The sequence below is a fragment of the Centroberyx gerrardi genome, chromosome 5 (genome assembly GCF_048128805.1).
Source record: "Centroberyx gerrardi isolate f3 chromosome 5, fCenGer3.hap1.cur.20231027, whole genome shotgun sequence".
In the NCBI taxonomy this organism is placed as follows: Eukaryota; Metazoa; Chordata; class Actinopteri; order Beryciformes; family Berycidae; genus Centroberyx; species Centroberyx gerrardi.
This window is the reverse complement of record NC_136001.1, coordinates 5,801,815-5,822,155: the sequence shown is the minus strand read 5'-3', so window position 1 is coordinate 5,822,155 and position 20,341 is coordinate 5,801,815. Positions and strand designations below refer to the sequence as shown.

General features: G+C 42.6%; 2 protein-coding genes across 5 annotated transcripts in view; one reads left to right on the top strand and one right to left on the bottom strand.

Moving 5' to 3' along the window:
• Positions 1–12,997, top strand: part of setd5 (SET domain containing 5) — a 32,866-nt gene extending 19,869 nt beyond the window's left edge. For all 4 annotated transcript variants that reach the window (XM_078283434.1, XM_078283433.1, XM_078283431.1 and 1 more), the window contains exons 12-25: positions 24–285; positions 675–758; positions 968–1,135; positions 1,235–1,621; positions 2,517–2,777; positions 3,242–3,359; positions 4,055–4,284; positions 5,199–5,255; positions 5,399–5,884; positions 8,583–8,875; positions 9,025–9,143; positions 9,644–9,732; positions 10,160–10,702; positions 10,994–12,997. In XM_078283434.1, the coding sequence (XP_078139560.1) occupies positions 24–285; positions 675–758; positions 968–1,135; positions 1,235–1,621; positions 2,517–2,777; positions 3,242–3,359; positions 4,055–4,284; positions 5,199–5,255; positions 5,399–5,884; positions 8,583–8,875; positions 9,025–9,143; positions 9,644–9,732; positions 10,160–10,702; positions 10,994–11,026 (3,130 nt within the window). In that variant the 3' untranslated portion in view covers positions 11,027–12,997. The remainder of the gene's footprint in view (positions 1–23; positions 286–674; positions 759–967; positions 1,136–1,234; positions 1,622–2,516; positions 2,778–3,241; positions 3,360–4,054; positions 4,285–5,198; positions 5,256–5,398; positions 5,885–8,582; positions 8,876–9,024; positions 9,144–9,643; positions 9,733–10,159; positions 10,703–10,993) is intronic.
• A 4,999-nt stretch (positions 12,998–17,996) lies between these two features.
• Positions 17,997–19,502, bottom strand: LOC139914472 (cation channel sperm-associated protein 1-like). The gene is made up of 6 exons (XM_078283867.1): positions 19,368–19,502; positions 18,975–19,035; positions 18,810–18,846; positions 18,611–18,698; positions 18,395–18,509; positions 17,997–18,272 (listed from the first exon to the last, which is right to left on the bottom strand). Exons 1-6 carry the CDS (start codon positions 19,391–19,393, stop codon positions 18,249–18,251), a joined length of 351 nt encoding a protein of 116 aa, XP_078139993.1. The 5' UTR covers positions 19,394–19,502; the 3' UTR covers positions 17,997–18,248.
• Positions 19,503–20,341: the final 839 nt, after the last annotated feature.

Here is a 20,341-nt window from a genome sequence, read left to right as displayed (position 1 = left end):
TTTCTCTCGTAACAATCCACCAGCAACTACAAAGTGGACTGTGCCTGTCATAAGGGCAACCAGAACTGTCCGGTGCAGAGGCACAACCTGAGCCCCAGGGAGAGCTTGCTGTGCCCCCCCTCCCTGCCAGCCCTGTCCTCTCTGGCAGGGGCCGAGACTCGGCGGAGGAAGGCCCGGAGGAGAGAGCTGGAGGGCTGCCTTGCCACCGGGGGCGCCTCTGACGACAGCAACCAGCCCCTCGATCAGCACCCAGAGGCCAGAGAACAGGGGACCAGCGACACAGAGGTGTGTGTTTTTAAGTTGCGTACTTTGTGTGTTAATATGGCAATGTGTGTAGATGTCTATGAATGTTGTTTATTAGCTAAGATAAAGACATTTTCCAAAAGAATGTACTAAACACTAGGGTAAGACTGATATATGGGTCCAATTCTGGCCTTTTATTAAAAATTGGATATCGATTATCCTGGGTTTCCATGGAGAGTTTAGTGTCCCTTTTGGCATTAAAATGGGCAAATTTAAAGATATTAAATATCAGCACAAAATAATGGTTATTGGCAGCTTCAATCCAAAACCAAAAGGATTTATATTAGCCTTTAAAAACCCATATCAGTTGAACCCTAGTTGTAGGGTTTGACAAGATGCTTCCTCATGTGTTGCCTGTCTGTGCAATGAAGGAGGGGCTCCTGGATGAAGTGAAGCTGGAGGAGGGAGAGGAGGGAGAGGTGGATGAAAACGGTGTCATCATCTCCAGCAAAAGAGTATGCTATTCCATTTTAACTCTGCTGTACAAACCCAAAATACCTTTGCTAGTTATACATGTTCTGTATGGTGGTAGATTCCAGTTGATAGATTCCACTAGCAATCTATCAGTTAATCTGTAGATAGTTTCAGCTCACAAAAATTTGAGAATTATGTTTCATCAACTCCCTCTGTAACCCTCCTCTCTTCTTTCTATTCATTTATCTAGGCATTTGACAGCATGGAGAAGAGGAGGAGGAGACTAGGAGGAGGAGAAGAGGTAAAGGAGGAGGGTGTGGAACCAGAGGATGGGGCAGGAAACCCCTCTGGGGGAAACCCCTCCACGGTCCACAACACCGGGGTAGGGGTCAGCACTCGACGCACCACCTATGTCACGGTTAGTCGGAGAAGACAGTTTTATCTGTTTTCTTTCAGTGTCAACCTCTGTTTTGGCAGTACATTGATTTATTTTTCCTACTCTCACATTGTCCTGCAGGAACCGTCATCAATGGAAGCAGAAAAGGGTGCGGCGTCCTCTTCTAACCTGGCTGCCCCGGCTGTTCCCCCTAAACCTCCCCCAGCTCGTTCCACCAAGCCTCGGCCCAAGAGCCGGATCTCTCGCTACCGGTCCAGCTCATCGCAGCGTGCCCGGCGGCAGCGGCAGGCCCTCGCCCAGCAGGCGGCGGCTGCTGCAGCGGCAGCAGCGGCAGCGGTGGCAGCAGAGCAGGGTGCTACCCTGGTCGAAGAGGGACCCCAGGGCCCACTCGGCGCTGAACTAGGCCTGGGAGAAAGCAGTCTTGGGGCCAATCAGCTCCTGGATGCAGAGGGTCAGGGCCCAGCCTGCATAAATAAAAGCAACCTGCGTTACCCCAAGACCAAGAAGGTTAGAGGACACAAGACTTTCTAGAGATGAATTTGAGGGTTTTTGAGCCAAATCCAAACACACACTCTTTGATGCAGAGTTTTTTAAAGGGTTCCCTGCCGAAAGGCCAGTGATGTATGAAATCTTTTGAGAAGCCAAATAACAAATTTACTAATTATCTATAGATATCTAAAGACAATCAGTTATGAACTTGCACTTTAACAAGAAACGTGAACCCTTGGATTGCATTTTGGTAAGGAATGTCGTCATATAGAGGATAGACATTTTTTGAGCAACGCCATTCTTTTTTTTCTGAGATTGTATTTCTCTGCCTCTTCCATATCATTCCATTGGCTAGTTAAGACTGTATAAAGCTGACCTGAAATGACAGGTAGCTATCCTCAATTGTTCATCTACATCTATTGTTTTCATCTTTCCATTGCCTACTTAAGGCTAGTTAAAGCTGATCTGAATTTGTAGGGAGGAAGCAGGCTGCATGAAGACATTGTCGCCCAATGCATTCTAGGGGGTGGTGCTTCTTGTTGTATATCTGAAAAGCGTGTTTAAAAAACAGACAGTGGGTGGTGATATTAGCTTATAAATGGGAAATTAAGAGACTTGAGTGGGCAACCTGTAATTCCAGCAGTTTGGCACATTGTGAAGGCACAGGCAGGGACAAAATCGAAGCTTGCATGAACTGGATAAAGGCTTTGCATTTGACCAAACCAGTGCAAAAATATATGCATGATCATCTATTTGTGGACGCGGCGGCGGCGGGGGGGGGGGGGGGGACGACGACTGGGGAACTGGAAGTTATTGCCATAATTGAGTCAGATTTTCCTAGTCATGTATTTAGTAATTGCCTGTATCCCATGTAAATGCAACGTTAACCATTCATCCCTCTCCTTGGTCCCAGTACCTGGTGACAGAGTGGCTCAACGACAAGGTCCCTGGAGGAGAGAAGATCCAGCAAGAGGTGCCTGTCGAACGCCCCCTGCGCATCACCACCGACCCCACGGTGCTGGCCACCACCCTCAACATGCTGCCAGGCCTCTCCCACTCCCCGCTTATCTGCACCACACCCAAACACTACGTCCGCTTCGGCTCGCCCTTCAACCCCGAGAGACGCCGGCCCCGCCCGCTCCAAATGGACGGAACCTATGGCTGCTACAAGAAGGTCAGTAATGGTGGAAAGGAGTATATGGAGAATGTAGTCAGCCCTAGCAGGTAGACAGTGGGTGATAGTGGTATTACCAGGGTGTCTGCAGGTCCCAGTCTTTAAAAAACTCAAGGCCTTATAGGTCTTGAATACAGTTAAATATAGTGTTTTGAGTCTTGAACTCAGTTTTTGGAATCCTAAAAAGTTGCATTTTATTGATGCACTGTTCTTTTTGGAGATAAATCAGCCCAGCCGACCTATGTTTTGATAAATCTACAGTTCATTTTCACATTTATTTCACTTGTTAAATTGGTCTTACAATTCATGATATAAAGGCTTTAAAAAGTCATAAATAAAACTGGATGAAACTTGCAGACACCCTGTATGATAAGCCTAGTGCTGGGCTTACAGAGTGGACGCTGTGAGGTTTGTGTTTTGCAACCAGATATTACTATTGTTATTGTTGTTGTGTCCTAATACAGAGGTGGATCAAGCAAGCAGAGGATGAGAGCTGTTCACTCAGTGTGGAGGACGGCACAGAGTCCACTTCCTCCCAGCAAAGTACCAGCAGCAGATCCACTCCCAACCCCCTGTCCAACGGTACATGCCTGCCATCATCCAGGCCACTCATTCACTACTGCATGCACATGTTCTGTTGGTCCTGACTAATTTTGTCCCTAGCATTTACTTTAGTAAATTGTATTTGTGTCATTAAGATTAGATTTCTAATGACCCCCATGGGGAAATTTGGTTGGCACAGCAGCAAATAGTATTAGATACATCAAAGAAAAATAGGATATAGATAAGAATCAAGCAGTTGGGTGGTATGAAACATAATGCAACTGGCAATTGCAAAACTAGAACCTATTAAGTGAATGAAAGTACGAAAAAAATGTTAAATACAGGATGTATTCAAAGTGTGCAAATAATGTATAATAAAGTAGAGCATACTGAAGTAAATAAAAAATACATTAAAAATATGTCCAATATGAAAATACCCAAAAATATGACACATGAAAATATAAAAAAAAACATGTATATTGAATTTAGGGAACAAATTGAACAGGGAGCGCATCAGAATCTCAAACAACTGAATAGAAAACAAAACATTTGCCCTCCAAATATTCAAAAATTGTACTCGCAGTTGTGTCTAGACCTGGATTAATATACTTTCCTGACACTAGAAGTATCTATTTTTTTCCCCATGGTTTTGTTCTCTACCATGTATATTGACTTTTCACAGCCAATAACTCCTCACTTGCATTCTTTCTCCGTTCCCATTTTTTCTATTGCAGAGGTCAACGCGCCCTTCAAGAAGCGCCGGTCCAAGTACACGCTAGAGATGACACCGGCACCCTCGGACCACCTGCTGCGCCCGCTGTCGCCCATCACACCACCGCTCCCCGAAGACCCCCTCCACCCGCTGCTCAACAACCCATGTAGCTCCCTGCTGCCCAACGGCCTGGCGTACTCACCCATGCCCTCGCTGCCCACCAGCCGCTGCAACACACCGCTGCAATTCGAGGTAAACACACAACTAGTTATACTACTCATTATGTACCTATGTACTTTTTCCTGTATTTCTATATTTAGTCCATTCAAATAATGATGAGTTTTCAAATGTCTGTATATATTTAAGTAGACTATATTTTGGCTGCCTTTTTATTGACATTTCATCCTGCGAGCTTGGTATCTTTGTTCGGGCATTCAATTCTCTAATTCCATTGTCTCATTTATTTTTTCAAAATGTGGGCGTAATGAAGCCCTTTGAGACCGTATTTGTAATTAAAGGCTATAAAAATAAACTTGACCTGACTTAAAGCTGCACTAGGCAACTTTGCACATTGGCAGCTCCAAAAGATAGCAAGGTAACTGTTTGAAAAATGTAATTTCAACACGCAGAAATTTTTTTAATGTGTCATCGGTAAACTGTACACATCACGCTCATGTTTACTAACCCAGCCGGTCTGTGATGCTTTATACCAAAGGAAACCAAAGGGACAAGAGATTAAAATATCAACATTTGCTAACTATTATACTCTCATCTGATTACCAATAGATCTGTGAAGCAAATACACAGAAAATTAGAAATAAGCTACTTCATGTAGGCTACATTTCAGTTGTTGCCTGTACGTTCAGTTTGTTCATTCGGCACAGACACAACGCAGTTCATGGGAGCACCAACTGACTAACGCGCGTCACACGTGTCAATGAATTATGGTTGGTTTAGTTGACTCACGCGGTTGTGGTGCCTTTTGATAAACTACATTGACGATAAATGCCAGGTTGGAATGCCAGCGTAGTGCATCACAGCACCCGAAATTAATAATTTAATTTACGGTTAATTTAGGTGGATAGGCTACCCACATATAATCAATATATGGGATGCCCTGTGTGTTGGACACTGAATTCTCTAACCGACTTTCCCTTCACCTCTAGAACATATCATCCCCTGAGGCGTCTCCTGTCCACCGACCGGAGTCCATCTCTCCTGAGGTAGGCTCAAATTTTTACAACACTAAAGTTAAAATAACACTGGGTAAATACTGCTGAACAACTGCTGTATATTGTTACATATATCTGTCTAATTCCATTTCTTCCTCTCCCTCTGTTTCTGTCCTTTCTGTCTCCACCCTCAGCCTTGTCTGCGGACAGACTTTGACGTTCCGCGGCCCCAGTTCCCGGACCTCTCTCTCCCCTCCAGCTTAGAGAGTCCCGTGGCCATGACCTCGGATGACTTCTCCCTGTCCGGAGGGCCTCCGGGCCACGAGTCCCAGGGCCCGGCCTCTGTAGGCGCCAGCTCCCTCACCCCAGTGTCCTGCCCCCCCTCGGACCCGGCCCCCCAGAGCAGGGAGCAGGCCTTCAGGACAGAGTTCAACCTCATATACACCTGCTCACCCCTCAACGCCAACCTGGGGAACCCTGCGGCCACCGACCGGCGCCTCTCCCAGTCGGAGGGCGGGTTCTCCCCAGGGGAGTCCTTCTACAGCTCCATGAGTGGTCAGGGGCTGCTGGGGGAGGTGGGCCCCGGCTCCATGTCACCCTACGGCGAGCCTCATTATGGGGGAGGCTACCCAGACAGCGGCACGCCTCCTCACACCAGCAACCCACCGCAAAAGAAGAAGGCAAGTCCTCCAGCTCTTAATGATACCATTGTGTTGGTAGAATGGCACTAGTGAATAAGGTGTGACGACTGATTTGATCACAAGAAGTAGTTTTTTCAGGTAAAGCTTCAGCAGTTTCATCTGTTCTCCTCAGGCACGAATGATTCTGAGTGTGATATGTGCAAATTGAAAAGCCAAACCTCATGACGTGCTCTTTCCCTTGCTCTGTGTGCTTGTCCGTTTATTTTGTGTTAAATATATCAATTGGTCCGTTGTGTCAGTTGGTCAAAACCAAAAGCGAAAGGCATGTAAAGAGACATATTTGACCAATTTTTTGAGTGTATATCTGAAATGATTTCGACTCTGTAGCTTTGACCCTTGCTCCCCCTTCCCTCCCCCTCCTCTCCCTCACTCCCCCTTCCTCCTCCTCACTGCTCCTTGAAACTTTTTGCCAAGTCTCTCTTCCACTTTTCTTCCAAGGCAGAGGGCCAACCAGCATACCATTAGTCTGCTGACAGGGAAGCCAGATTACCAGGCTATAGCTGTAAGAAGTGAATACAAGCCAGTACAAAATATGGTGAATATTCTCCCTACAACTACATCTTTAGAAGTGTGCATGTAAATATTGTTTTTGCATCTGCATACAACACCCACCCCACGCTCCTACAGCTCCGCCCCCTTCCCCCCTCCTCAAAACCTACATTAAACTATTATTCTATAGTTTTGAGCAGGAATTTTAATTTATTATACCATTTTAATCAAATTCAGTCCACCTGTCATGAAGTGTGTTAAAGTTCATCCATTGCCTCCAACACAAGAGACCGATGGCTCATGAATTCTCATGTGGGCATTGAGATGAAGCCCATTTGTCTTTGCTCCATCTCATCCATGGCTCTTTCCTGTGTGTGGTCATTGGTCCATCCAGCCTTCACCTTTAGCAACTCTGAACTTGCCAATGTGTTTCACAGCAGAAAACCATGCCATGTCACAAGGCACCATAGGAAAGTCCTGGGGCCCAGGGTGAATGGATCAAGTGCATACAAATTGCCACCTCCTGGAATTATTATAGTTATTTGGTTTTCGTAGTATTAATTTGCCAGTACAACACACGTCCAGCATTCCTGAACCAGCAAGAGCGATGCTCTGCACCATTGGATGGATAATGATAAACCAAGCTGCCATGTTTATGCACCTGGTCCCAACATGTAGTCTTCTGAATGTTGGAAGGTAGAAATAATGGATTGCACCTGACTTTATTGAAATGGTCACTAAAAAGTGATCAACCCATATCAGAGAAACCAAGCCAGATATTCAAGAGAAGACATCTAAAGAACCAAACATGGATGCTCTTCTAGCCCTCAGATCCTGCTGCCTCAGCAGGTGCTCACTAGATCTGATAAATATACTAAGGTCAATCCTCATTACAATATTAACTTTTTGGCTCACCTGCCAAGGGCTGGTAAACTAAAAATAAATTAGTTGCCTAGAATAATTTTTACCTGCCAAAATAATTCATATGCATTTTTAATACAAATATGTCACCCTATCCGTTTTCAGTGTTACTTTGTGTATAGAATCAGGTGCTGTGTGAAACATTCAGTAAAGAGATTTAGTTTCAATTTTAATTTACTCACTTATACAGTGGATCAAGTTTGTAATTCATTACCACGTGGAAATATTAAGTTTCAACTAACCTTAGGCTAGTTTACATCTAGTCGGCCAATCAAGGGGCAGTTTGATACAGAGCCATTGTTCTGTTTTGATTTGCTTGGCTCACAGTCAGAGAGTATGCAGTGGCAAGCAGGGACAAACTTTGAGAACAGGCAAAGACCAAAGACTGTATATAACTGAGACATTCAAATGTTAACATGTCAAAATTTAAGGGCCAGTGTGGTGGGAGACCCTTATTGATTTATCCGGCAAAGAAAATGTATCGCCATTTAGCGCTGGGTGGGTGGTAATTTCGGACTCGGAATCCCAGTCCTCATGACAGTACAGCTGCCTTCTGCCCTAAACTTAATCTTATTCCAGAGGTTCAGGTGGCCATCCATCTCAGTATCTGACTGTGTGGTCAGCCATCCTGCTCTGCCATCTCCTTCATATATCCTCCTCTGTTCCCACAAGCCTCTTCTCTGTGCCATGATGACATGACAGCTGGGATGAGCTCTCTCATTCTCATTGTTTATAGTGTGGGTGTGTATACTGTATGTGTGTACTTGACTTGGGTGTTTTTGAGTGTGTGTGTAGTTTTTGTTTCAAAATGGTTGCATCATGGTGTGATGAATTTAAAGTTGCCTGCTATTTGGCCAAAGCTTAAGATTATGTTACTAACAATGCATAAAGAATAAAGAGTTTTATCTGATATGTGGGACAAGACTAAGTATGCTCACAGAATGCCAAAAAATGGTTGCATACAATGTCATTTTCACGTCAAAAGGTCATTTCCATGGTATTTGAGGTGTGTTTTTCTTTATGTCACATTGGGTGAATGTAAACGCTTTTTCCAGGTGAGTCCTCTAATAGTTGGCGTGGTGCATGCAGTCTGCCCATCACTCAGTACAGTTTTGGTGAATGATGTGATGTGATGCAATGCAGCCAGGGGTCCAGTATCGGTGTAAATGACATGAAGGTGTATGTTCGGCCCGGACAACAGACTGCGTGTCAGTCCTCCAACTCCAGACGTCTGATGCCGCTGCTCTCCCTCCCTCTGCCTCCTCAGGTGTCTTTGCTGGAGTACCGTAAGAGGAAGCAGGGCAGCGGCCGAGATCTGGAGCCCGGCGGCGGCGGCTCCTCCCTGGGCGGCACCCCCACTCGACCCGGCTCCCACTACAGCCAGGACTCCCATCCCCTTCCCCATCCCCACCACCAGCTGCAGCCTCCAGCCTCCCCGCACAGCTCCTTCTCCTCCCCGGCCCACACCTCCTCCTCCATCCCCCAGATAGAGGAGGTCAGCCCCCCAGACCACCAGGCCTCAGCAGTGCAGCCCAGAGCCCAGGAGAGCAGCAGCCACTGGTGAGAGGCATTACATGGCGCATTACATCACCTGAAAGCCCTCTATATAAAAGTTTATCCGGTTGCCTTGATTTGTGTGAGGCATGATTTGTTCCCAACCACAGTTGAGTGTCTGGTAAGTAATATTTAGTGTGTTTGGTTTCCTCCAGGATGGTTCCCACCAGCGTTGAACGTCTAAGGGAAGGCCAAGGGGTGCTGGAGCGAGTGCTGCGAGGAAGCATCAAGATGGATCGCATTTTAAAGAGGAGTGAACCTGACAAGGAACCTGGTATGGAGAGATTAGACGAGATGAAACTTAAATGATCCCTGTGGAGAAATTGGGTTGATGCTGCAGCAGATAAGATATACCGGAAAACAGGATATAAGTGCAAATGTGGTTTGGGGGGTGGGGGGTGTTAAATATAGTGCAACGGATGATTGCAACGCTACAACATACAAGTAAATATATATGAATGAAAAGTCGGTGAATGACAATGTATTAATTACAGCATGTATGCAATGTGCAAAATAACATAACTTACCAAGTAGAACATGGTAAGAGAAAAAAGTCAATGAAAAATCTAAAATACCAAGATATCTGCAATATATAACATTAGAAATAATGTGAAGATGAAGAAAAACCATGCAAATTTACAGTATATATACAGGATAGTGTGCAAACAAATAAAGGCTCATGCTAAGTCATCAATGTTGATTTCAGTGGTTTGGTTTCAGACCTGACACGCTTTAGCCTGTGCTGTAGTTGATCTTCCTTCCGGTGTTTTCCAGATGCAGATCGATATGAGATCCAGGCAGCGTCCATGGCCTCTCCCATGAAGAGTCCACACAGATACAGTCCCTCTGTGTACTCACACCAGGTAGGCTGCATCATGGTTTTCATGAGTTGATTTACTCTTATTCTTTTTTGCTAACCAATTCCTGATGTCCATTTTGAATTAAAAAGTTAGACTTACAGGATCTAGGCTACTAGTGCTCACAAACTTTTGAATGCCAGGCAATGGCTGTATTGGTCAACGCTGTTTATCTAGCGCTACCCACCAACTTAATTGAAAACTCAAAAGTGAGGCAATTCTGATTTGTGACAGGTCTAAATTTACGTCAATCACAAATAGCCTGTATGACTTGTATTTGATCTAGTTTAACAATAAATTTATTTTTGACATTAGCATTTAAATGTCATGTCTTGGATTGGATCTGATGACAGTCCGACCACAGATGATGCCAGGTGTAAAGGGGTCATGGTGTCTCGGAGTAGTAAATGTGTTTCTGTATGTTTGTGTTCAGTCGTCAGAAAGCCACCGGCAGACAGACAGCCCATCCTTCCTCCAGCAGACCTCCAACTCTCCATTCCGGGGTTCCTACAGTCCCTCCTCAGGCCAGAGTTTCTACCCCCGCTTCTCCTCCTCCCACCCCGGCCTGTCCCAGGACCACCCCCCATCCTCCTACCCCAGTCACGCCCCTACCTCCTCCTCCTCAGACTCCAGGCCACCAGGGGGCTCTCTACACCAGCAGAGTGGCAGCGGCAACACGGACGGAGGCCACGCCTATAGCGGCAGCCACTTAAAAGCTAGCCTTTTGAACAGCAGCGGCTTGGTGGGGTCTCCCACCCCGGGATCCAGGGCCCACGGGCAGACTAAAATAGACTCGGGCGCCCAAGCCTCCAGACTGAGCCAACAGCAGGCGTCTCGCAGCCTCAAGTCGGGCAGCCCGGGCCAGGCGGCGCTGCAGGCCGGCCCCAGGCTCCTGTCGGCCTCCGGACCCACACACTACCCACAGCGAGGGACGAGCCTCAGTCAGTTCCAGCACCCCCCCCTCCAGGGATCAGGAGTAAGGACACAGTCAGGAAGCTTTTAGGACCTTGTTCAAGTGTGTGTGTGTGTGTGTGTGTGTGTGTGTGTGTGTGTGAGAGAGAGAGAGAGAAAGAGAGAGAGAGTCAGTGTGTGCATGTGAGCGTGTTTGTGTGTATGAAGCTGCGTACCTCCTCAACCCCTAAACCTGTGGTGAAATGGGGCTCAGGGAGTTCGGGGAGGGGAAATGTACAGACCTAAGAGGAGCAAGGACTTCTTGTATGGATTTCTCCTTTTTCTTATTTTCTGTCTTTTCTTTCTTTATTTTCAGAAAAACAAATTACTGCATTCTGCACAAAGCTAATCATTGACTTTGGACATCATTAAGGAATCAGTGGAAAGAAGCGATTTGGGAAAAAAAAAGAAGAAAAAAAGACACATTCTGAAAAATAGAGAAATCACATGTAACTTGAAATTGCCCCCAGTGTTTCCTGATGTGTCGGACTGTGCAAACAGGCTACGTAACGTTGGAAAGTAAAAACTTCTACACAAATATCTGTACAAAGTTATAAAAAAAAAAAAGCGTACCCGTCGTCTCGGTACCCAGGTCGGATAAATGCTGCGATGCAGATGTAACTCAAAGCAAGAGTTGTTTTATTTTTTGGTTTTTTTTTTCCAAGGTTACTTTTTTGATTTGGCGAGCAGCCAAGTCTGTCAGTAAATAAGTGTTTCATTTGGAAAGGGGAAACGGTGCAAGTTGATGTGTTGATCATCCGTTATAAAGATGCATTTGACAGGCGGGGAGGACAGGAGCTCCCCGGATAGGATCATTCCATATGATTACCAGCTTTTGTGTCTCGAAAAGCATAAAAAAAACAGCTTTTTTTCTCAAGGTTCTCCATCTTTTCTGATGTTCATTGATTAATTTTTTTCTGTTCTATTTTCTCCTCTTCTGTTCTCTCATCCCCACTCGACTGTTTTGATTTCACTTTAGTACTACGTCACTGTAGGTTTTCCGATATTGTACTTGAGACATACAGGTCTTATGATTCATGGTGCTGCAGTCTTGTTTTTCCAATAAATTTGAAATCCAGTTATGTTCCCCACGAACGGCTGCATTCATCTCGTCATTACATCATTTTGAATCTGTTTATTGTCCTCCAAATTGCATCCTGATCATACATATATTTTATCATGGAATGCAGGAACAAAATGAGAAGCTAATAATCTGACTTTCTTTACTCCGTTGTTGGGTTTGTCTCATTTCTTTTGAATCCTGTATGGATTTTATATATAAATTTTTTTTGAAAATTTATATGAGTATTTTTTCTGACCAATCCTTGCATTCCGTATACCACAAAATGGGGGAAGGGAGGTTTCTATGGGATGGTTTGGACGGTATATAAAAACAAGATAACAAAAAGCTGCTGTGTTCTCCTTATTTTTATGCGAGAGCTGCTTCATAAAGTTTCCCTTTCCACAGAATGCTGTAATCCCTTTTTTTTTTTTTTTTTTTTTAATAAGATCCTCACCAACTGAATTGTAAGGAAAAGAGATGACAGAATAAGTTATTGAGTCGTGTGCCATGAGCGCTGCAGCGGGACCTCAACACAACGTTAAACTGATAGCTGAAGCACGGTGGGAGTCGCTCTCTCCTCTTCCTGTTTTTTTTTTTTTGGTAGTTTGTTTGGACCGAGGATGTTGTACCGGAACAAATGCTGGATTTTTGTATGGAAAACTTCAAAGACCGAGGGACTGGTCACCTGACTGGACGCCTGACCTTTAAACCCCACCCCCACCCCCCTCCTCCCTGCCCCCCCTCCCACCCCCACCCCATCCACCCACAGACAGAAGGGTACTCACATGTTACATGAATGTTTGACAGACAGAAAGACTTCCGAATAATTGAAAAAAAAAAAAAAATTTGTGACCCAAAATTTTAACCAGCACCTTAAAATGAAAGAAATACAACCTAAATGACACAATACGACAATATGTATGAATATGTGTACTTTGTATAGAAAGAAAATGTGTTATAGAGACTTGTACGGAGAAAAATATAGTACACTAAATTTACCGCATGATATTTGTTTTGGGGTCTGAGCGACCGACTTTTGTCAGGTGGTTGGATGCTAATCATCGGGTCTGTTCCTGGGTTCTTCCAAAAACCAGACACTTCATTTTTTTTTTTTTTTTGTAAAGATCAGATTTTGTTAGTTTTTGTTTTATTTTTACACAGAGCATAGTAGTAACTATTTCGATTTTTTTTTTCTCCCCCCTCCAAAAGATTTAAGAAGCAAAAGAGATGTAATGCATTTTGATAATAAAATAATCATGATGGTAATGTATTTTGAAAACTGCCATTTTGATGTTTCATTTGAGTGGACGGGCATGGATGCGGGCAAACCTTTACATTTCAGTATGGTTTGTAGGTATCTGAACTAACCGGGAAAGCACTCCATTTATCTTTCAGGGTGCATTGTAACAGCCTGAAAAGTGGACACGTACAAGAGACATAAATCGAACGTCACTAGGTTTCAACCGATACTGATATTTTTCTTGCCGAAAAAATACAAGTATTCAGTGTTTCCCCCCCAGAATTGTATTCTTGTCAGGGTGGAAAAACCTTTGGAACAGCATTTAGACCATCATGGGACACTAAAACTCTCCACTGAAATGCAGATGAATTAAATTCTTTTAGGGTTAGCAGCTCCTTAATGCAGGGTGACACCCCCACCCCCCTCGCCTATTCAATGGTAGGGAAAATTTGGGATACATTACTGCTTTACGTGAAGAATTAATCTACACAAAAAATACTTTACATGAAGGAATAAAATGTGCAAAGAAAATCAAATCTCACTGCAGGTTTTACAGACATTTCATGTAGCTGTGGTGAGGGAGGAACCTCCATCATACCACAGGTGGACAACAATGACTGGCTGATATCTGATTTTCTATAGTAAAAGGCCAATGTCAGCCTGATATATCAGCCCTCACTGTTCTATAGTCCAGTGTGATGTAGCCTGATGGAGTGTAGGTTAAGTTTAGGTGTAGATCGGGGTGGATCTAGGACACCGAAATTCACTGTTGAGCCCTCTGGAGGTGTTGTTAGCTCCTCCCATCACAAGAAACCTCTGCAAGGGGTGGCCAGTTAAAGGAAAAATCCACCCTAAAACAATTTAACACTAAAAAACAGCTATTGGCAGCTAATTTCTATCGATCATACAGGGAGAAAACCATCGCAGAAGAGGAAGAGAGACCAATTTCTCCACCCAAAGTAGCTTCAACAGACCAGAATGCAATACAGCCACCCCCACCCGCTTCCTTCCTGATCTTACATGTGCAGTTTCATGGCTGTGTAAGCAAAGCTGCAGATTTTACAGCCAAAAAAATGATTTTGAGGTAAGAAAGTATTTTTTTGAACCAAGTTTATATTTTGATTAGCACTGATAGCATTGAAGTTAAAATGATAGAATTTGTATTAGATGAAACAGTAGTCTTTCAAGTAAAATGTCATGCATTCCATCCATGCTAATCTCAAACCACCATTCTACAACAGCTAGAAATATAATGTCTGACGGGTGGGGATAGTTGTAACACTGTTGAAAAAAGTGTTACTGTGACTCAGATTAAACAGTCACATGATGGAACAGCACATTTCAGGTCAATTAAGTTTTAATTGACTTAAGATTTAAGTTTAACTGAGATTTCTGTTAATTTTGTTAAAAAGACAACCCATACATGCATGCACAGTTAAGAGATGTTAAAATGGTTCAGTTCAAAAGGATCAGTGTAGTCAAAGACACACACACACACACACACACACACACTGACAGTCATGTTCTTTAATGTCATACATTCTTCATTAGAGCTGTTCTAATACAAATTGTATAGTCTGGGCTCAAATTTAGCTTCTTTCCTCTTGTTACAACTTACCCCAGTATTGGGGTAGGTTGTAACAATGGAAGTCCTTGTATTTGACATCAATTCATGATTGTGATTGCTATTTGTAGCAGACAAATGTGGGCACTTTGTGTCAAAATTTGAGATCTAACACCAAAACTCTCAAGAGTTATAGGGACTGAGACAAAATGTGTTACAATCATCCCCAGTCTCCCCTAATTAATAAAGTAGAAACAACAACATTCACAATAAATAATTACCATACCTTGGTCCTGAATGCTCCCTGATTTTTTGTCTTTAGAGATGGCTTCCAAATAGATTCCTGACCATTTTTCAGTACTGCACATTAAACACAACGTCCTATTCTACACAGCATCAGTACTCTCCATGTCCACTAGAGGGAAGCATTGAGCTATGCTGGTGAAGAAGTCTCTGGATGCATTATGAAAGAAAGGTACGCTATTGGTTCTCTGTGTTAATTATTATGATTATTCTATCTGTCTTGATGATTATGATAATTGTATTAATTTCAGGGATGTAATGCAGGGTAAACTGGCCCAGACTTATATCTTTATGACATAAATTCATAGTAGACATCATATTAAGTAGTATCACACTGATAATCATATGAACATGGGATCTTTTAAGGCGAGAGGAAGCATGAATGAACGCTTCTCTAAGAATATAATTGATTTTTGTTTCTACTGGTGGTTGTTTGCCTCACTGCCTGGAGGTTATAGTTTACCCTCCTTTTTTATTTACCACTACATCCCTGTTTCCTTCACCTAGATTTATGCATCTGTCCATCACTTTTTGTGTGTCCTGAGCAAAATTCAAATTGGGTTAATTTTCATTGGTTGAAAGCCTTAAGTTTCTCGGTCTTAGTCCCCAAAACAGTCAACATTCCCAATGCTGCTCCAGATTACACCCATGGGCAGACAGAAAGCCCACATGACATCACCCATCTCAGGCAAACTTCCCTCCAAAACACAGAGCCATGAATGAATCCAAAGAAGCACTAGCGTAAAAAGAGGGGATAGGTCTTCACACTCGTTTGGTTTCTCCTGCTGCAGCAGGCGGACAGATGCTAATCGAAGCCAGAGAGTGAACAGGTATGTTTGTAGTGAGCGAGCCGGAGGCCGCAGTGACGACAGGTTGTCTCAGTGGAGGAAAAGGAGAGACCAGATGGTTGGTCTGACGCATCTCAGCATGTGGAAGTCTTCATTCTCACCGCTCCAGATGGCCTTTATACCTTTATGCCTGGCCCAGCACCTGCTCCAAGAGCCAAGGTGCCACACAGCAAGAACCCAAAGAGAGAGAGAGTCTTCTACTGTCAGGAGTTCTCAAATGTTTTCATGACTCAGACCTCCAAAAGACACACATTAGGCCCCACGGATCCCCATTTGATTAGATTTAGTCCCAGGGACCCATATGGGAATACTTTTGCTGTTGTTGATTTAGTATTGAATTGTAGAACTACACTGTAGTAGAACTACATTGTAATCACTGAGCAATAATCATTCTTATACATTCCTTAAATAGGATATTCTAGCAAATTAAATTATAATGAAATTAAACTATATCTCAGTTTGCTGGGGGACTCCCTGGAACTCCCTCAAGGATTCCTGGAACCCCTTGAAGGAGCCCTGGAACCTCTTTAAAAAACCCTGGAACCTCTTCAAGAACCCCTGGAACTTCCTCAAAGACCCGAAGAACATCTTCAAAGACCCCCAGAACCTCCTCAAGAACCCCTGGAACCTCTTCAAAGAGGTATGTATTCTGTATATATTCTGCACAGTGTAATACATGCAGCGTTTATAGTTAAAATGGCATATATTATGGCATTTTTCATTATTATTATGACATCAAACATTAACATGGGTGCTCACGTATTGAATTTGATGATTAAATACAAAGTAATTGGTAGCTGTGCGGCGATTTTGGTGTAGAAGTAAAGCTCGGAATTGCAAGCTACATGACGCCATAGGGCCCAAAAGGGCTTTTCCCCATAGAGATACATTAGAAAAGACACACGTCAAAATGTTTGAAAAAAAAGTCGAAAAAGGACTCTTTGAATTATCAATTTTTAAATCATTAGGTCCGTTTTTCTTTGGAAGCTGCCAAGAGAAGCTGTATTTTCTGGAGCTCAGTGAATGCGCCTCTAGGACACGGGAACGCTCCATCTGCGCATTCACCGCTTCTACTTCCACTGTTGACAGGCTACTGCAAGGAGGTTCTATATTAACTGCCCCTGAGCTGCGCGCGCATCCTCGACTGTGTGTAAACAGGAAACTCTTCTACAGCTTTATCCATCAAACTAGATCACATTAAACTCAACCTACAAGTCAGCTGACTCTTATGTTTAGCAGACAAGACTTCAGAACAATAATATGGCTTCTATTTTGGTGTATTTTCTCTGCTGATTAAATAGGTCGCTTGCAAGCTAGCTAACGTATAACATTGCTGTAGTTAACCAGCTACATAGCATATGCAATTCTATGCACCTACTTACTATTTTATATATTTATATCTCGAAATTCTCAGTTTATAGACTATGCCTATGTACTTTTATTTATCCTATTAAAGTTATGAATATATTTGGGCTTTGGTGGTTCTAATTTATTGTACTGTCTATAAATGTATCTTTAGATGTCCAACTTGAGTTAACCTGCTTGAGTTACATACTGATAATGTGTATTATCTATGTAAATGGCAGAGTCTATTTCCAACCAGGTGTGTTTCTGGGCACTGTATAGGGAGATCAAGCATATAGAAATTTTGCTATGACAAGAGTCTAGATACTAATAACTACTTGCAAACTCAAGTAAACCTTGGTGTTGCTGTGACACCAAACAAACCCAGAATATTATTTATGATAATAGATTAACTGATTTTTTTCACAAGCAATACTTACATTTAAATTGATCAGAGAGCTCTAATATTTATGTCATGGCCAAATGTTGTGAGGAGACTCACCTTTGATCCAGTGTAGGTCAATCCCATGTTTTAAATCAGTACTGCAGCAGATTAATAATGGCTACAAGCAATACTATCTCTACACTGAGGCAACAGCATGTTGGTTAACTTGGACTGTGTGGCTTTAGTCAATGTTGTCAGGAAGTACTCACAAGGAAGAGACATTCAAAAAATGTATCATGTATATTCTGTAAGACTGACTTGTAGAATTAAAAACACAATATTGATATTTGTGATTGGAAAAACATGTAATTAATGAAGGTAAAATGTAATAACCGAGGTAAGATGGAGAAAAGTAACTGAGGGCAATGAACTGCAATATGATGACAGATAAGACTTATTTAAGAGATGATCCAAGACAAATTGTTATACTGTATGTAGGGTAAAGTAAACATTTCTTTCAAAATACGTTTCATTCTACATGTTCCGTTTTCAATGGGTGAAACATTCTCAGGGGTATTAAGCATTACAAGACAGTCTCACATTTGAAGAAGACCAATCCAGTGATTAGAAAAGACCAATCATTGTGCTTTACCATGAGCTGAAAATGGATAAAAATGTGAGGCTCCACTGCTGTTGCAGAAATGACTTTATTGATTACTTGAAATAATGAATTAATGAATTACTGATATAATGATTGATATGATAAGATTGATTAATATGATAATTGATATAATAAAATGGATATAATGAATTGAACTGATTATTTAATTGTCTTCCTCTTCTGGTGCCTGAAAGAGAACAGCAGTGTTTCAGCATCTTGCAGCAGTCATGGTTCCAGCAGATGAATCAAGCAGCAGATGAATCAAACAGCAGATGAATCAAACAGCAGATGAATCAAACAGCTCAGTACCTCAACAAAGGAGTCTACGAGCAGATCCAGAAGAGCGGCCTGGGAGCGGTATTCTTCGGTGGTCTCCTCTATCTCTGCCAGTAATGTCAGGTACCTGCTGACTAGCTGCGTCTTCCTGCGAGTCACAAAGCAAACCCAAATACCCAATCGATCCATTTGGATCTAATCATGAAGAATCAGTGTGTAATTTTCAGTGTGTCCAGGAGAACGCCTCACCTTTTCCCTTCTTCAGTGTCGCCATAGGTCTGTCTGAGTGTCTCCTCAAGCACCTGCTGCTCTGACTGTGGCTCTTTGTTCTGAGGCTCTGAAGATGTGATACATGACATGTGACAAACATTCTCCTCTCACTGATCCATCAGATCAACAGCATTTCCCCTCTTGGAAGCTCATACTTGAAGCAGAATTCTGAACCAACCTGTTTCCTGCTCTTTGTTGTCGTCCTTCTGTGAATTCTGTAAGTGACATTTTGACATTATTCATGTGATGAAATTTAAAGCATGTTTTATGTCTACTGTTAATAACTCCAAATTACAATCCCTTACATTTTATATTGTCATATTATTTGTTGTAGAGCATATACCTTTTGTATTTGGGACGCCCTTATGTGCTGATATTCATCCACCACCAGAGCAATGGACAGACTGTCATGAGAAAATTGTAAAATACATTATTTACATTTATATTCAGGATATTAAATGTTCCATACACCATATCCTGTTTACAATAACCGGGATAAGCCCACATCCTGAATCAGAAAAGCCTGAATATGCTTGTTGTTGTTGTTTATTGTTGGGTTTAGTGTTTCCACAGAGTCACGAGCATCAAATGATGCACCACTATTTAACACAGTGACCTGTTTCCATGTATACAGCTATATGAAAACAGTAGTTACTGATCATTCCAGGTAAACAGCAGATCCCTGGAATAAGCTCATATTCAGAATATTAATGTGCATGTAAACCTGCCAACTTACCTGAGGAATACGAAGCACTGTATCATGATGTACAGGACCAGGAAGATGATAATGTGAGGTGCACCTGAAATGATTAAATAGATGACTGTAAGTCACAAGTCAGGACAAATACCATGACAAGAGTATTGTTAACTTATTACAACGCAAAGAGATTTGGTATCACAAGCCAAACACCAATTACTGCAGCCCAAAACTATGAATGTTGCAAAATGTGACGGACAACACACAAAGGGAACTGACTGGCAGAGATTGAGAAGCCTGTCACTCAATCTTTGATCTGACCAATAGCAGCAGACCCACCCCGATCCAAAGCCCCGCCCCTAATACTTCTGTTCAACAGATGCAAAGTCAAATCCCAGGAGTGCAATCACACTTCGTCGCCATCTGCTGTTCAAACAAATAATGATGCTGTGCATGGCATGAGGAATTCAGATGCAGTGGCTCAATTTAGTTTTCAAAGACGATCATTTGGATGTAAATGTGATTTCTTTGATTATTTTGCAATGTTCATAGCTTTGAGCTGCAATAATCCCTGTCACACATTAAAATTGGTTTTGTCATATTATGCCATCATGAATACCTAGGTTCCTTTTAATAATGAAGATGAAGGGAGAGGTCCTCTAACAAATACTCATTTGGACTATTTGCAATTAGTGCTGTAGTTTCTTGCTGCGCATTTTAAAAGCATGTGCCATGTAACTGTTCAGTGTTTGTTGTTTGTACTGTATGATCCTGACTCTGACAGTTGCACACGTATTAAACATAAGGCAATTCTGAAAATGGGTTGATTAAAATGAGTCATTGTTCATTATTTTTGATGATGGTACAGAATATGAAAATGATAAGAAATCATATCTAGACCTAACACTTGCCAAATGACTTCTTACAACATGACTGCTGGAGGGAAAGCAAAGCACATCATGAGTTGCCATTACAGTAAGCCATGTTTAGAGATGTTCCCACAAAATATTTAC